Here is an 18091-nt window from a genome sequence, read left to right on the forward strand (position 1 = left end):
AGGTGTCTTCAGAGTCCAGTTCTGGCCATTACAGCCCTGAAGGTTATTCTGTGTGATTAATCTGTTGAGGTTGCCTTAAAGGGGGAAGTATGATGATGCTATGGATGTGAATGTAAACAAAACCCCAGTAGACAAAATCCCAGATTGTTGAGTGTTACCAGCCGAGAGAAGAGATACCTGTGCCATTATAGGAGGATCTGGTGAGAAAACAGCTGGAGTATTTAGTGTACAACCATGCTCAAGAAAGATATGTTAAGATATGTTATTAGGAGGGAGAGAGAGAAAAAAACCCAAGCGTTGCCAAAATAAATGGGTAATTATGTTCAACTTATGTTCCAAAATGAGACTTGCTTGGTTTGGTAAATGAAGGGAGAGCACAAGCCTGATGGAAGTGTATCAGTGTGGTGAACACATTGAGGAGCGAACTGCTGAAACTAATGCAGAAACTTAATACAAGGGTAGAAATAACATCAATTTTGGAAACAAGGTTTTTGTTCCAGTGTGTCAGTGCAGATTTAATAGCTCTTCCTAATGGGACAGCTGATTTCTAAATGTTTAAGACAGATATTGGTTGCCTGAAATTACGAGATGGGATTGCCAAGGGTGGGAGTAGTCTTTTGCAGCCTCATATAATTATCTGTTGGCATACCTTCTTAGAGAGAAGCCATCACAGCAACTTTATTTAAAGCTGTTTTGTGAAAGTAATACCTGAAGAGATGACTGGAAAAATTATGCTTACTGCTGTTGCCTACTTTCCGGTGACATTTTTAAAAAATTATTATTTCTAGTCTACGCTCATTTATCTGCTGACTGAGAATTGCAGGTTGGACCAATTTGGGACCAGCATTAATAATCTTATTACTTGTAAAACTACAACTACTTTAAATCTTGGTTTAATTCCTGAACTAGGGGCAAAAAAAAAAAAAAAAAAAAAAAAAAAAAAAAAAAAAAAAGAGAGAGAGAGAGAGAGAATAATTCAGCGTCACTCCAGTGACAGCCGAGGTGATGCTGAGAGCACGTCTGCCCGCCGGCCGCCCTTCTCCATCGCTCCGCTGGCGAGACGTGCCGCAGGGGCAGGAGAACCGGCAATCCCTGGCACAGCGCATCCCGCGGGATGGAGCCGGGATCGGGGCCGTGCTGCCGCCCCGCGGCCGTGCCGGGGCTGCCGCCGCCCTCCCGGCCCCGGGCCTTCCCTCCCGCTTTGGTTTTGTGTTCTGCTCCCTGGGCCGCCCCAGCCGCCCGCCCTGCTCTGCTCCTGCTCCTCAGCTCCGGCCTGAACTCTGTTTCACTCAGGAAAAAAAAACAAAACCCAACCGCAACAGGACAAACCGATTGTTCTGTGATGTGCGGAAATTTTTTTCTACTAGGAAGGCCAGTCCATTGCAGAACAAGAGGAATATGTAACAGAGAGAAAATACCTTTCATTTCATTGTCCTTCCCCTCCCCGCCCCTACTGGTTACATTTGGATTCCATTTTATCTCTCCTGAAATCTTGGGAACGCCACAAGCTGTCTTTCGCCGTTTCCTTTTTACACTAGACCACTACATTTTTTACAGCAGCTTTTTTGCTTAAACACAACTCTGAGCTTCGTTTCCATCGCAAAAAGCTGAGCTAGGAGTACTAAACAACACACGAGTTCGCTTGGAAGCAAGAAATAAAAGTAGTGGGAAGATAAACTACTCCTTCACAAGCTGTCGTGGGCAAACGGCAACTGGGAGGGGTGTAATCGCTACCTTTTTGTTTTTCCACTGCGAGGTTATTTGTGTGCCTCCAGCTGCCTCTCAACCCGCCTTCGTCTAGGATGCTTTTGTCCAGCCAGCTGGGATTCTTTAACTTGCTGCTGAGAGTGTTTAGAAGCTGAGTTAAGAGTCCTAAAGTAGCTCCCTGCTCAGCCCCCTCCGTTAAACCAGCGCAGCTGCTTTACAGGCACCCTGAATGCCGGGAGGGGAAGTGATTTCCTTCAGAACCGAGAGAGGAGGAGCGTGAGCCCTGATGCTTCGAAGGGAATATGTTACTTCACCCCCATAAGCTGAACGGCACTGTGGAAGTGTAAACCAGAAATTCTGGGCCTTTTGGAGTAGAGGCAGAGTGTGGCTTGGTCACTGGTGTACATTGGTGTGCTGCAGAAATTACTGTAGTCTAAGAAACATGGATGTCTTTGGAGCTTCTTTAGGGCTTTTGGTGCAGCCCTTAAATAAATACCACCTTGTAAAAGCATTTTAATGGTTTATGACGCTGGCCTGTGAATGAGATGTGAGACGTAGATAGTTTGTAGTTGAGGATAGCAGATATTGCTGGGAAGAAAGGCTTTAATGAAACGAAGGGAGAGAATCTTGGTTGCCCTCCATCAAAGACAGTGCATGTGACAATTTCCCGGTTCCTTTTGGGTGAGATAGTGTCATATGTTTACTTCTAACAGGTAGAGTGGCAAGTGTAGCATCTTAGAAATATGCTTTGGGTGCTCTGGTCTTCAGCTAGGCAGCAGTAAGTCGTGACATGGCTATCTTGGTGAGGCTGTTCTGCATTCGTGCATTTGGTTGGCCAGGGAGTGTGTCAGTTGTGTAATATTCTTATGAGCCTGTATGATTTTCACTTCTAGGGAAAGAAAATATCCCAGGAATTTGGTGATGGGGAAATTCCAAAATTTGATGGAGCAGGTTACGACAAAGACCTGATCGAAGCTCTTGAAAGAGACATTGTGTCAAGGAATCCAAGCATTCATTGGTATGAGGATTTTCTCAATCAAGTGTTTTTGCTAGTGTGGAAAAGTAGAAAACTTACTCATCTTCAAACTCCTAAAACAGGGAGACAACAACAGAATCTTCTACAGATAGATGAAAATGAGATCTTTTGCTTTAACAGTTTATTAATTTGATTAAAGTTAAGCTTTTGTTGTTAATTGTTATTATGTGCAGTACATCCATTACAGGTACTGCTGAAATGAACATACACTCCAGAGATCTTTAAAGATGCTGCTTTGGTGTTCACATTGTCCAAAACAATTTTTAATTAAGCAGCTCTGGGTAACTTGAGTTGAAAATATATTTTTCCCTGCCTTCCAAAAGTGGATTCAATTTTAGGTCACGGTATGATAGGAGTGCTCTCATGAGGCATATGCTTGCATGCTAAAAGAAATGGTACTAAGCGAAAAGCTTTTCTATTTCTCTTGTATAAAAATAGAAGAAATATAGTTGTATGAGAATCTTATACAAGTTTCTTCATCTTGCACAGGGATGACATAGCGGATTTGGAAGAGGCCAAGAAATTACTGAGAGAAGCTGTTGTTCTTCCAATGTGGATGCCTGATTTTTTCAAAGGGATCAGAAGACCTTGGAAGGTGAGAATGTATGTGTTTTTTTAGTAAATGGCAAGCTGCAACTATGTATATCTCCTGCTGTAATGTGTGGATGCCTGTAGCAAGGCTAAAAAGGTAAATGGGAAAGATCATGAATTTGTTTATTAAATCCTCTCATAATGGTTCATGTAAAAGGCACTGAAAGAAACAGCTGGAAGTGTATCTGGCTCTTAGAGTAAACAGTATTTTCTGTTTATTTACTCATTTATGGCTTGTTGATATTATAATATTTTCTATATGCCAACTTGTAGATGTGAGCACACAGATTATATCGACTGAAGAAAAAATGCTTAGACAGACAGCTCTACGTAGGCTTATGGTGTCCAGTTGTCATCACTTCCCAGCAGAAAACAGTCTTTGGACTGTTTTTTTCCAAATGTTTTAACTGTTTCTCACTCAGACTGCAAACTGCAGCCTGGATGGTACAAGGAAGCAAGGAAAGAGGGGGCCAGTCCAGTGACTTAGCTTTGCAGTTACATGTGCAGCTGGGTGTAGCTGAGGCTGGAGTGAGAAATTCAGAGTAGTAGAAGGAGTTGCCAACAGAGCAACTAGAAGGATATAGGACTGAACCAGGTTGATCGACCAGAAGTGAGTCCAATCTGGGCCTTGCTTAGAGCTAAGAAGGAAGAGGAGAGAGGAGTTTGGCAAGCATTTCTGTAAACAGCAAACAAAATTATCTCGTTTCTGATGTGGGATGGATTGATGCTTGTTTGGGGAATAACTAGTCACAACACAAGGCCTTTTTGGTTACTGAGAAGCATTGCTGGGAAAAGAGACTGTTGCAAATAGTCTGTTATTCTGAGTGTGGAAGGCAGTGGCATGTGTAGGGGATGCTGTGTACGTGAGTAGTTTCCTGTTTAGCACGCTGGTTCAGCAGCGTGTGTCAGATCTTGCTCTACTAACACTTATTCTGTCTTTTCCTAATTGGTCCTTGTGCTTCCCTGGTTTATGCTTAGGTCAGACCCAGCAGGAGCTGGGAGATTGCTTGAGAGCTGTTCACAGAGATTTTAATGAGTTGCAGGGAGGAAGCTCAAACATACAGTCAGTGCAAACCTAGCCCTAGGCTATTGAGCCTTTGGAGTTAGAGTGCTTGTGGTCAGTACCAATGGCTTTGTGGTTAACTTTAGGGTTAACTGAGCTATCATCTTGGACAGAGCCTAGATGTTACATGTGCAGGGTGAGATTTTAGTGTATTTTGAACAGCTGAATCTCTTCCTTCTTGGTTTAGAGGAAGTTAATCCTTACTCTTATTATAGATTATGGGGGCCCTATCTGTCTAGTGTTCAAAATCTTCTAACGGAGTGAAGATCTGCTCTGCTTTTTTTTCACCTGTTAGCATGCATAGAGGATGTAGTGGCCATCTGTCTTTTAGGCAGGTATCGCAGCAGACTGCAGGAAATGTGAAAAATGCCACTGGCCTTGTCTCCCAAGTGTTGTGGCAGTGGATAAAGGAGGAACAGCTTGGTTCTTTAAAGAGTTACAATCTTAATCTCTTTGCATGGGACTACCTTTTCCTACTGAACAGTCACCTCTGAAAACCAGGTGGTTGTAGACATGGAAAAGAGTCTAAGATTATTTCCTCTCCTCAGTCTGAAATGCAAATTGATTTCTGACAAGGCTATGAAGAGTCTTCATTGTTAGCCTTTTCCCTGGTGACTTGTGAAGCTGTAACTCTCATGAATTTATTTTTCACACAGAACAGCATGTATTTTCCCTACTGTTGACCTCTGACTGTGCTGTAAGGATGAGAAGTTTTGAAGGGAAGGCTGTTTCTTGCAGTAATCAGTGTAGCAGCAGGCATTTGTTGAGCCTAGGAATTCAGGACAATAATTCAGGGAAAAAAGCAGTCGAAGCTGGTTTTGGATGTTCAGACTCCCCTGAGAACAATTCCCAAGACAGCCCTCACAGTTTGTGCCTGTATTCAGAGGACTGTGCCTTGTCTGAACGAGCCAGCTGTCTTCCCTGATTCAACACAGGTGCTGTGTAGTTGCAGCCATGGGTTTCTGAGTGTCCATGGGTTTGCTCTTTCTGTTTCTCTGAACTGTTTTGTGCCAAGAAAGCCTGGTTGCTCACTGTGCTTCCCACTGCTCTGCTAGTGATTGTTACAACAACAAGAAGTAACCCTGCAGTGATTTCATCAAAACACTTGCTCCCTGCGGTGCATTTCAGCTTCTTATTGGAATACTTTGGATTAACAGAGCCTTAGAGGAAGAATAAAGAAGTCTTTGTGTTTGTCAAGGATTTTAAATAGTAAGTGGCAGCCTCCTAGTTTGCAGAAAGAGCAACTTGATCCTGTGTGTTTCTGTTTGCAGCCATGCACGTCTTGTTTTGCTGCCAACTCAAGTTCTTTTTTTTTTTTTTTTTAACTGATATTTCCATTGTCTCTATCCTCTCAGAGAGCTTGATTTTCCCCTGGCTTTACACCTGGTGTGGCTGCTTTGCACCTGTGTTATGCATGTATAATACTACCAGTATCACATGCAAGGTAACTCTTCCTGTAATACTTAGCAGAAGGTGCAAAGCGACGGACGGGCTTCAATTTTGGCAGTGTAGAGCATGTGTAACTAAAGCCAGGATTTGACCTTCCAGAATAATGGAGAATTTAACCGGTATCTCAAAAATGTCATTACTTCCCTGTATCACCAGGTCCTGCACTAAACACAGTTTATCAAACACATGCTTTGACTGCGATTTGAATTGAGGTGAAGCTTTTTTAAAAATATTAAATGAACACATTTGAAGCTCAGAGAGAACAGTAAGTCATCTCTGACCTGCATATTACAGGCTGAGTAATTTTCACCCAATCACTCCAGGGTTATATTTGCAATATTGTTGTAATATCAGTATAACTGTGCAGCATCTCAAATCGGAATGTCTGAGTGTTCATGGGGAGGAAAGAGAGTCCATTTATTTTTTATGCTTGCTGCTCTGGAGTTTAGGAAACCTTGAGCAGCCTGAGGAGTGACTTTGGACTGTTAGCTGTAGACATGGCGTGTGAACATTTCTGACTTAATTTACCGATGAATGTATGTTGAGCTTGCATTAGCTAAGTATTAAATGGCAATAAAGGTATTAAGAGTTAATGGAAAATGGAGTACAGAGAGGCTATTGCTTTTGAATGGTACATTTTTGAATAATTGCATTCCCGGTTGATTTGTTTTTATAGATCTCTTCCATGTCATTCTTTGTGCTTTTTGAAGTAAATTTTTGTGAGGAACACATGAAATCTAATTTGCTATATGGCTTGCATTTAACAGTTATTTTATTGCTTTGGCATTTTATGTAAGTTATTAATTGCAAAGCACATTATGATGTGCAATTCTAACTCTAGCTAATTTGATTACCCTTGCAATACAGTACAATTTTAGGAAACTCTTGTTAGCATGTAATAAGATCTTGCAGCAGGGAGGGAGAAAAAATTCCATGATGCTTGACCACTACATTTTCACTGATATACTTAAAATCACAGGGTCCTATACTAGTATTATGCAGAGCATGGAACAGTGTTTTGTCCTTGTGCAGTGCTGCTGCTTAAAGGGTTGGAAAGACTACCCATAAGGATGGCTGTATGTAGTAGTATTATCAAGAGTGATTAACCCATCTCATTGATATGATCTTAACATGGGTTCTGGGAGCACTGTGTGTAAAGCCAAAAACCTGTTTGTGTAATGATGGATAAATGTGCTGAGCTGCAGACATGTGCTTCTTTCCTTCAGAGACCACAGATGGAAAGATAGTTTGATGATGTGGATACCAACCTGGGACTTAACTATTGTTCCTAGTTTAAAACTTTCTGAATAATCACTAAAGTTCAGATTAGGCTTTTGTGGGACTAAGCAGTAGTTCACATGAGCCACAGTTGCTTATCTGTAAAATATGAATAGCAGTGCAGTCCAGTCATCCAACAGCATGATGAGGATGGTGTTTCATCCAGAAATTGCTATGTTGCAGTAGTGTGGTCATAGGAACATTGAGACTGGGAGACTAATCAAAAAATAACCTGATGTATTCAGTGAATGCTCTCATGCAAATGTAAACATCAACCAGATTTGTACACATTGTCAGGATATTTTGGGAAAATGTTTTTCTGTAGAAAATTTCTCTACTGAGGGAACACAACCTGCTGTGAAAGTATTTTGGTTTCTGTGAAACTTTCTTGTGAAGGGGCCTTTGTTCCAAAAAATGAATTTATTGTCTTTGTCTGCCTGTGCAGCCCCTTGTGAGCTGGGAAATGCCTAAGTTCAAGTCTAGGCTCTGATTTTGAGCAAGGTTATAAATCTCTTGTCCGTTTCCTAGGTGTTAGGTGCAAGCAACAGTTACTGGCTTCTGAGGTTCTGACTCCAGTGGAGTGGTAAGAAGAAACGGCAGAACACTTCCACACTGTCCTCGAAAGCAGTATATTGTCTTGTGTTTTCCACTGATGAGGATTATGTTACTAATTTAAATCCAGGTCTTGGCTCATATTGAGATGTTGTGTGGAATACCAGTGGCAAAGTTTTCTTAATTTGTTGTTCATTACCTGTGTTCTCACCTTTCAGGGTGTGCTGATGGTTGGTCCTCCTGGCACTGGCAAAACAATGCTAGCAAAAGCTGTTGCTACAGAATGTGGGACAACATTCTTCAATGTGTCTTCCTCTACACTGACGTCTAAATACAGAGGCGAGTCTGAGAAGCTGGTCCGCCTCTTGTTTGAAATGGTATGTCTGATGTGATCTGAGCCTCATGAAGGTGAGAAAGGACAGCACTCTTGGTTTCCTGCCCTTCCAGTAGCATGTTGGAAGCATGGAGTTCACTGAACTGACACCCCCTCAACCAATTAGAAAAACATAATTTCTAGGTTTCCACATATGGTATGTTATTGAGGATTAAGAAGGAAATGGTTCATCACCCATGTTTAGAATAGCATTTTCCAGACTAAAGAGAGAGTTGTAACCTCAACAGAAACTCAGTACTTCTTTGGTTATGGGGTAACAATCCCATATAAGTACATTTGAAATTGGAAGGGGTTTAGAACAGTTATTCTAGAAGCAATGCATGTTTTAGTTCTGTTTTTGTTCTGAATCATGGTCACAAGCCTCTCAGTGAAGCTGTGGGTGCAGTCCATCATTCAGGGTGTGTGAAGGACATGTTCATGTGGACTATACCTCTGAGACCCTCACTGCATTCCTGTAATATTCGCAGCTAAAACAGTCTCTTGAGATTGCTGTGCTCCCTTCTGTCCCTTATGCTTACCCCTCACCAGCCCAAAATCTGGATATGAAAACTGCCTGTACTGTGTCAAGAAGACTGTTCTATTGTGGTAGTGTTTCTTTTCCCATTTTCAGTGTCATTTGCTGGGTAAAGCCAACCAACACTGACCCAAGGAGTACAATTTAAACTATATAAACCTCAGCATATGAGAGTTTGTAAATCAAGGTCTTGAATTCCTTCCTTGTGACAGTCAGGGAACATGCGGTACGTCTAGCAGGGCAGGGTTGTGGTCTGATGAGGGCCTGTGCTTGCTGAGCAGCCTTAGTAATGATGTTTTCATTTGAATAAAGGCCCGGTTTTATGCACCAACAACAATCTTCATTGACGAGATCGATTCCATCTGCAGCCGCAGGGGCACGTCTGACGAACACGAGGCCAGTCGCAGAGTCAAGTCAGAGCTGCTTGTGCAAATGGATGGTAACCAGGGCTTAGGTCTGGCTTTGGGGCTGGGATGTTGTTTCTTTACAGGTGGGAACATAAGAACTTGAGCCATCTGGAAAACCTGGCTTTAGGGATAAGAGAAAAATGAGGCATAACTTGAGTGTATTTTTTGAGTGTTCAACAACAGATAACTGAAAAGGGTGTTCTGCTGTATTTTTTCTAAAATGGATATTTTTATGGTGACTTGAAAGCTCATATTAAAGAGATGCAGACTCCAGAGAGAAGCAGATAATGGAGATTTGTGCAGTTTAATGTAGGCATTTAATTTGTATTCAGTTTAAACAAAATTCTGCCCTTTACTGGAGTCTCCAATCGTGGAGCCCCATTGTGAGATCTGCTTTCTGCTGTATTCTATGATGGCAGTTAGTATTACCCTTTTAAGGTAATGTACGTGTTTTGTGCAGGTGCACACAACAAACATGACCATCTGAGAATGTGTATGGTGTAGAGGTTTGATAGCCACCTTTATATTGCAGCTATCATAAACTGCTGTATAAACTACTGTATATAAACTACTATTTAAAATGTTCTCAAATTTGCAGGTTCATTGTGGTAAGCTCAGGATAGGAAAGCTTTTGATCTCTTTGCAGTCCTCACTTGGTAAGCTGAGTGACTCCTATTTCTTCTATGACCAGACTGGACAGAGGTAGCCCTGCCAGTGGGACTAGTAGGGCTACAGTCACATATGGTTCTGTTATTAGCACTGTCAAAGAAAGCCCTCCCCCGACTCATCAAAATAATGAACTGTCCCTCTTTCTGTGATAATGATGGTCTTGTGACACTTAGCTATGGGAAGTTTGTGAAGGGACACAGGACTATAGAGAGCTGTTGCTTAGCTTTGTCCAGGCTATGTTTGTCTGTGCAGTGTTCCTCAGCAAGCATGTCAATCAATAAGAGCTCTGGAGTAAAATTGCTCTGAACTGTTGTGCTTGCAGGGGTAGGTGGTGCTCTGGAAAACGATGACCCTTCCAAGATGGTTATGGTATTATCTGCTACAAATTTTCCCTGGGATATTGACGAAGCTCTCCGGCGGAGACTGGAGAAGAGGATTTATATACCTTTGCCCACAGGTATGTTTGAAAAGACCATTTTCCTTTCCTCTCTTTACAAGATGAGTTTAAGATTACTGCAGGACCGTTGCGTTTATGTGGAATCCTGATGATTTTGTGATGAGCAGTGTAATTCAGGGGTTAATCATTTGTCTGGATTGCTTCTTTTTTAAAGAGAGTGAGAAAAAGAGAAATACTGCTTGCTTGGGGGCTGAAAAACAAAGAGCTGTGGCATTTCATTGCAAGCCATTGATGGGTTCTTATATTTTGAAAGAGAGTTAGTTTTAATGAGCCTGGAATTATTTTAAATGTTTAACAGTCAGTCCTTGAGTGATCATCAAAGGCAGCCTTTGGACATGTTCACAAATATTGCAAATGCACTCCATGCCCTTGCAGACAAATGGAAAGAAGTGAATCCATGAATTTTCACTTACAGGCTTAGTTCATTGCAAATCACTGCTTGCTTGCCTTTATTACTGTGCTTCCAGTCACTCAGAATGCAGCAGGCTGATTGCTTTCCTGCCCTAAGACATCTCAGCTTGTATTGTCTTTCCTAGCTGTCATTCACCTGTCCTATTAATTTTGAGATTCCTATCACTTGAAGTTTGCATAGCTCCGTTTCTTCTTGGTACAGTGCATGCCTCATCTCCCTGCATGAGCACTCACACTAACAAGATGCATGTCCATGGTGACAGTAGTTGTGATTGAATTTAGCAGGTCTAAGGACACTTAGTAGTTCTACAGCTTATCTTTGCAGCTTACAGGCAGTAACAGCTCCTAATAGGATGTCTGTCTTTATGACCAATTAGTTTAAAATCCTATCAGCTCTTCCTCTTGTTTCTAATTAAACCAGATTGTTTTTTAACACAGTATATTACACCCTGGACAACTTAGGAGATGTGATCTGGTTTTATTTCCAGTCTTAGTTTCTATTGTATCTATTCTGCAAGTAAGAATATTGTGCTACTCTGGGCAAGTCTGAGTGGTGCATTTATAACTGTGCTGTGTGATTTGACATAGGCATTTTAACTGAAAAAGTGGTATGGTAGCATATGTACACCTGTATATTGTGGAATTTGATGCAAGCATATATTCTGTAGTGTTTAATTTTCAAAATGCTGCACAGACTTGCTTAGCTCCACAGCAACAATTAGAAGAATGTTCTCTGATGCAAGATACTCTCTGCAGGTACACTGTGTGTACATTGTGCTCTCTAAATAATAAATCCCCATTCTATAGCTAGTGCCAGCTGTGTGTGATGGATAACTCTGTGCTCTTGACAGTTCTGCAAACCACACAAAACCAGCAGCTCTAGACAAACTTTCTATTTTCTTTTGTATTTCTCCTTCCCCAAAACTTAAAACCCCCAAACAATTAGGGACATCAGTGAATAAAACATTATGTGTTTTATTGGACATTTCTTTAAGACTTTTAGCCTTTCCTACTGCTGCTTCTTGTGTTGTGGTTGTCCTTTTTTATAAGTCATAAAAATTGATCACTTGGGGAATAAAGGTGCTGAGCTGGCGTATTTTTCCTGTGCAGTGAAAGCCGGGAAACCAGTCATCCTCTTCTTTCCCACCCTTGTGCAGAGTTAACACGGAGGCCTAAGCTGTCAAATGTGAATTCCCTCTTACAAGCTTAGGCTGCTTAACATGTGTACCCAAGTGCACATATGCACATGCCCTCTGCAAGAGAAATGGTTAATTGACTGTGTAAGTGCTCATTTACACAGCTGGTTATCACTGTGTGCTCATTGCATCTGGATAGGAAAGTGGGATACCAGGACATTTGTATTGAAAATGTATTAATATATGTTTATTGTATTAATGTGTCTGTTTTCTATCAGGCTTCAGCTGATTTCTTGTGTCCCAACTGAATAAACTGCTTAAACATATGCTTAAAGTTCAGCCTGTTGTTAAGAGGTTTGTGCTGTCTGAAGCTCTTTTAATAGAATCCTTATTGTAGTTCTAATGAAACTCTATGAATAATATGCCATCAAACCCTTGAGTAGGGAGAGGATCCAAAGGGATGTGAGAAGAAACAGAAATTTGTAGGATTGTGCTTTTGTGCCCTTGGGTAATATGTAACTAAATGTTTTATCACCTGAGATACAACAGACATTGTTAATGACAGATCATTTTGACAAATATCTCTCAACCATGCTGTTTTAATATACTTCATTTAACCAAGTGCGTTACTATATTTGATTGCACACTTCCATATGACTTGTTCTCTCTCTTTTCTTATATTGAACTCTTTTGTTCGTACTTTTCACTGAAAAATCTAGGTTGTGTTTGTATCTTTTTTTAATGTAACTCTTGCCAATCTTCAAGCAAATATTTTTACATTCTAGCAAAAGGCAGAGCAGAACTACTTAAGATTAATCTTCGGGAAGTAGAACTAGATCCTGATATCAGCCTTGAAGAAATTGCTGAGAAGATTGAAGGCTATTCTGGTGCTGACATCACTAATGTTTGCAGGTATTTCATTGCCCTTAATTTGCAAATAGAACTGCATGGAAAGTCATAATTTGCATTATGTGATAAAAGGCAATACCCACTACAGCTGAAGCCATGCTCATAGTGTCTGTGTTTGAGGCCCAGATCTATTTACTGTATTCGTGTATTACTGTCATGTGGAGTGGTCCAAAGACCATGGAGTATTTCTGTGAGATGTGGTTTTCTTGGATCTGAAGTGAAAAAAGTTATCTGAGCAAATCTCATGTTACAATTGGCTGCATTTACTGTAGTTGTCTGCATTTGTTAAATGTACTGCAAAGTAGATTTTTTTAAAATCCCATTAGTTTAAGAGCTAGAATTCCATAATCAAAAAAATTCCTTTCACAGAAAATTCCTTTCTTTGGGACTTCTATATGCTGCATATTTGGACAGCCCCAAGCACAGCAGAGTCTTGGTGTCTACCTGAGTCTTTGAGGTGCAAGGGGGATATAGATTATAATATTAGTATTTAATTTATTTCTATCCTGTTCCCACATTTATTTCACTTTTGACAAATCAGTCTTTTTTGGTGAAGGATAGGTATTTGAAGAAACTTATCTGAAGGAAGTCTATGTCTCTTAAGAATCCTGTAAAGAGAAACTGATCCTGTAAGAGCATGGCTTGAGAATCTTTTTTCTTCTCCCCCTGCTGCCTTTCTGAAAATGTGAAATCACTCCATGGATTTGACAACTCACTGTGTGTCACGTAGTAGTGAAATTACCTGTTCTCCCTAAGGCTTGTGTTATCCCTTGCTGGGAAAAACCTGGGGAAAGAGAAAATGTAATTTCAGACTGCCTGTGGGCCACAGTGTGAGAAAATGAGCAGTGTTCTTCAAGCCGATGGGCCTGGCTGGCAGGATCTGAGCTGGGGAGGAGTCACAGGCACCGATGGCCTCAGCACTGCAGGGCCACATGATGCTGTGTCTGATGCCTCCTGCTCTGCCCTTCACACATCCAGGTGCTGTGGACAAGCAGGCAGCCAAGCTGGGCTGCACTCTTAACCCTTGCTGTCTGTCCTTTGGGGCTACGCTGCAGGGAGAAAGTTGAAGTCTAAAAGCAATGCAGTGTAAAAATCCAAACTACTTAAAAAAAAAAATAAAGAAAAAAAAAGTCTTTGAGTTTGTCTCCCACCCTGCCCTTTTCTGCTCTAAAGTTGTAAAATTTCATCTCCATGAATCATTGTAAAACGTTTTCGGTTTTATAGTTTTAATTATCTCTGCACATTTACCATATGCTTAAATGGGTTTTGGTGCCAATGCATTCTTTATGTTGAATTAATGTAGTGATCTGGGAACATGGAAGCTACGAAAGATGGGAACTGCATCTTCTATGGTAAATAAATGCTCTCTTAAGTGTTCCTGCCAGTGGTTTCTAGCAAGAGTACACAATCAGAATTCAGCACATTCTGCTAGCAATTAGCTCCCATGCATTGTCCTGTATTTCCAGGGATGCATCTTTAATGGCAATGAGAAGACGTATTAATGGCTTAACTCCAGAAGAGATTCGTGCACTTTCTAAAGAAGAGCTTCAGATGCCGGTTACCAAGGGGGACTTTGAGCTGGCTCTGAAGAAAATCTCCAAATCTGTTTCTGCTGCAGACCTGGAGAAATATGAAAAATGGATGGCGGAGTTTGGATCTGCTTAATCTCAGTGACAGCTTTCCTTTGCTGGAGTTTTATGGTTTTTGTTGTTCTCACTTTCAAAATGAATTAGAAATCTTTTTAAAGGTTTAATAAAAGGTCTGTCTCTGCCCTCATCCCACCCCTCTCTGGTGACAGGATCTTTTAAGCTATTTGCCTTTAAAGGGAATAAACACAATAATGAGTGATATTGTAAAAGATATTTTATCTCTGAAGTAGAAAAATAAGACAAACAGGAAGGGAAAAATCATACTTCTGAGGGTAGTCTTTCTATTTTTCAAATGAAGAGCAGTGTTACTTGACTTCCTCCTAGTCATTTTTTATGGCTGGAGTTAATAAATCAGCTGAGGGATGTGACTCCAGAGGAACAGACAAGGGCTTGCTGTAGCCCCTGCTCTTAAGTGCTGCTTCTGTCTCCCTTGAATGTGGCATCCAAGTTATTATTCTTTCTCTTTGTGCTCGGATATTCAGAGCAAAGCCTGTGGAATAATTGGCATTACACAGAGGAAATGAGACATGGGCCTGACTCTCCTCTCATGTACCCCCATTTGGAATTGATGTCACTTCAGACTGTTATCAGTGTTACCTGCAATTACTTCTGATGGAAATGAGAGGGAAAGAAAAAAGGCATGGATTGTTCTCAGTCTGGTTTATGCTTGTTCATTGAACATAGTTTGAACCTGTTTGACCAGTAGGCACTTTGACTTAGGTTATAACTTGCACTTTTATGCTTATATGTCATCTTGTGCTTTGTCTGTGCTATCTAAATGTAGTAATTATTACTATTATTATTATTATTTTAGTACTAAGAGTTTAATACAGTAAAAACACTTAATATCAAGGCTGTATTTAAAACAAAAGACTGTCCTTAAAACAAACAGCTGTGAACTTCCATTTCTGATTAGATATGAACTTTTTCCTAGCATTACTAGGCAATGGGACTTGTACCTGTTTATGTTGTAGAACTGTTCATGCTTAATTTTTTTTTTAGTGAAGATTTCTTAAAAATGTATAAATATTACTGGTTTAGTAATATTTTAAAAATAATCTGTATGACCTCATTTATGTTCTTAACTGTTTCTTCCCTTCCTTCATACAAATGGAGTGATGAGAAGGGTTCTAACATTTAACATGAGAAATCCTCTCTAGAGTATACCTGTCACACTGACTATATGAGCTCTTCACAGCCTCAGCCTGGGAGACTGGCACATGAAGGTTTCCTGTGGTAAGAATGTGAAGGAGTGATCAAACAACCAGATTTACAGAGAAATATGCAAGCTCTCAAGTTTTTGGTGATATTGTGAGCTAGGCCTTAAGTATCTTGGTGGATGTGAATTGCCCTGTAGAATTCAACCCTTCAGCTCTCTGCAGAGACTCCTAGTGGCACAGACAGATGTGATGAACTGGAGTAAGAAACACACAGCACCTCTTATTGAATGGGAATATATCCTTGTTTGCTCCTTTTTGTTAGTCCTTGGAAGTTCCCAATAATGTCAGTAATTCAGCATAGTGGTCTCTTGGGCCATGGCATGTTAACCACTAAGGCAAAAACCTTAAATCACATACTTAGTTTGCTCAGCGAAGTGGTAAAATCACCATCCCTGGAAGTGTTTAAAAAATGTGTAGATGTGGCACTTGGGGACATGGTTTAGTATTGAACATGCCACTGCTGGGTTAATGGCAAGATTTGATGATCTGAGAGGTCTTTTTCAACCTTAATGATTCTATAATTCCTTCTGGGGAATCACTGGAGAAAGCTCTGAAAATATTGCTATGGACTGTAATTTCTTCCTTATGAAGTTGCAGGCTGCCACAGTTGTTCTTTGTTTGTTTGTTTGACTGCAGTAGAAATTAGTAAAGCTACACAAATCTTTTGGGGCCAATGCCAGATTAGCACTACGGGGTCTCTCACTAAAGAGGCCATTGCTGCCCAAGGAGCTTAATCTACACAACCAAGAGTAGAAGGGAGTTGACATGAATGGTAGTAACAACCCTACTCAGCTGCCCAAGAGCAGTGCTGGCATTCAGCATTTGCTACTTAGCAGGCTCTAAGTACCAGTTTGCTCAGTTTCACATTGCAAGCAGCAATGACCTTCCTACTGATGAAAGCACAGCACCTGGTGAAAATGTCAGTCCTTAGCTCTTTGATGAACCTTCTACCTTAAGGCATTAAACTTCCCTCTTGGCTGTTTAGCAAAATTCACTGTACTGGGCATTCCCTTTAGTAGGAATGATTCAGGTGCTGCAGTCTTTTTCTCTAAAGGTCATGGTTTCTACCCCAGAAATGTTTTTACTGTACAGGTCCATTCATCCTTTACAGCTGCAGAACAGAAAAGTGAAAGTTTTCAGGCAGTAGGTGTTTGTGATATTGTGCCCAGCATTGCTGCTGTGACTTGGGCCCTGCTAGATCAGGCACCCCAGAAGACCAAGACCATCCATCCCTTCCCTGCTGTGGCCTTTCAGGAAAGAGAGCTGCCCTTGTGTGCTCACCCTTTCATCATTACCAGGTCATGCTGGCACACCCACCTAGGTGGGCTTGGAGACTGAGGTATTAACTCCAGGGGAGCCAGCACTGGATGCAGCAAGGAGCAACCCAGTAAGGAAGGGCAGCAGCTCAAGGCCCAAAGGATGAGCTTACAGCCCAAAGTAAGAGCAGTTCACATCTGGTGGAAACCCTTGTGTCTGGATACTGGATTCCTTGGAGAGCAATGTACAAGCATGCCACAGTCTGCTGTGACACTGTTCAATCTGCCTCTGTTTGTGTATGGAGATCATACACACACCTGGGGGTATGCACACACAATAGGTGGTGCTTCAGTAGTTGTACCTGGATTACATAAAAAACATGTTTTAGAGCTGTGTTTTTGTGTTTTCTAAACCTCTGTGAAGGCCCTCTTGGGTGGCACTGTTAATTTTTGTACAATACGTGATCTGGTTGTATGAAGTAATAAATGTGTGCTAGAGTCTGTCCATCTTGCTCGAGTGAGACTGTGAGTGTTTTGCTGCTAACTGCTTCCAAAGGCTCCCTTACAATGTGGATCTCTTCAGTATGTCAGGGTGCTCTTTCACCAAAGTCCTGGATGGAGAGCAGTTAAAGCAGAGTCTGGGGTTTTTGGATAAAGCTGTCAGCAATGCTTTCTCTCTAAATTGGCCTTTTGTTGCCACAAGCTATAAAGTGAAGAATATTCCAATACCCAGCACATGGAAGGGAGGGTAGGGGAGAGCAGAGGCCCCAGCAGATGTTCAGTGTTAGCACCTGATTCAGACCTCACAGAGCTAGGCAGCCTTTTTTATTACTTGCCCCTGGGCTGGAAGTATAATCAGGCTCCAGAGAAGCTGTATCATCAGCTGCCTGCTAACCAGGAGACTTTCAAGAGCAAAACTTCTATTAGGAAGGAGCTTTCAAACTTGGAAAGAGACCCCATGTCTCCTGGGACTGAGTTGATTATTTGAATTTTCTCGCTAACTTCCTTATGAAAGAATGGAGTTTCCAGTGTTTCATAATGCTTCAAACATGAAAGAGCAAGCAAGGGAAATGCTGATCAGGGGATTTCAGGAGAGGTCAAATCTTTGCATAGAAAGTTCAGCTCACCCCAGTTTAAAAGAGACTGAAATAGCAAAGGTGCACTGACTTGTTCTGATCATGGGAAAGATGAAAGAGCTTGTGTGCTGTAAAGAAGTCCTCCATCAAATGAGCAAAGACTTCGTGGTACAATCCAGGCATGAAGAGGTGAAAGCAGATGAAGAAATAGTGATTTTTATTTTTTTTTTAACCTGTTATTGGAATAAGCCACCCTCAATCATATTGTGAATTGAGATGTTTTTTCAGAGCTGTAGTGACAGGTAAGTACATGATGA

The 18091-nt window shown here is 41.2% G+C and overlaps 1 protein-coding gene across 1 annotated transcript in view; it reads left to right on the top strand.

Annotated features, from left to right (window-relative positions):
• KATNAL1 (katanin catalytic subunit A1 like 1) overlaps nucleotides 1-17185 on the top strand; it is a 39722-nt gene extending 22537 nt beyond the window's left edge. The window contains exons 5-11 of the mRNA XM_083854313.1: nucleotides 2601-2725; nucleotides 3233-3338; nucleotides 7895-8053; nucleotides 8897-9023; nucleotides 9983-10117; nucleotides 12450-12576; nucleotides 14040-17185. Coding sequence (XP_083710439.1) covers nucleotides 2601-2725; nucleotides 3233-3338; nucleotides 7895-8053; nucleotides 8897-9023; nucleotides 9983-10117; nucleotides 12450-12576; nucleotides 14040-14238 — 978 coding nt within the window. The 3' untranslated portion in view covers nucleotides 14239-17185. The remainder of the gene's footprint in view (nucleotides 1-2600; nucleotides 2726-3232; nucleotides 3339-7894; nucleotides 8054-8896; nucleotides 9024-9982; nucleotides 10118-12449; nucleotides 12577-14039) is intronic.
• The last annotated feature ends 906 nt before the right edge of the window (nucleotides 17186-18091 follow it).

This window comes from Zosterops lateralis (genome assembly GCF_965231275.1).
Source record: "Zosterops lateralis genome assembly, chromosome: 2".
NCBI classification, from domain to species: domain Eukaryota; kingdom Metazoa; phylum Chordata; class Aves; order Passeriformes; family Zosteropidae; genus Zosterops; species Zosterops lateralis.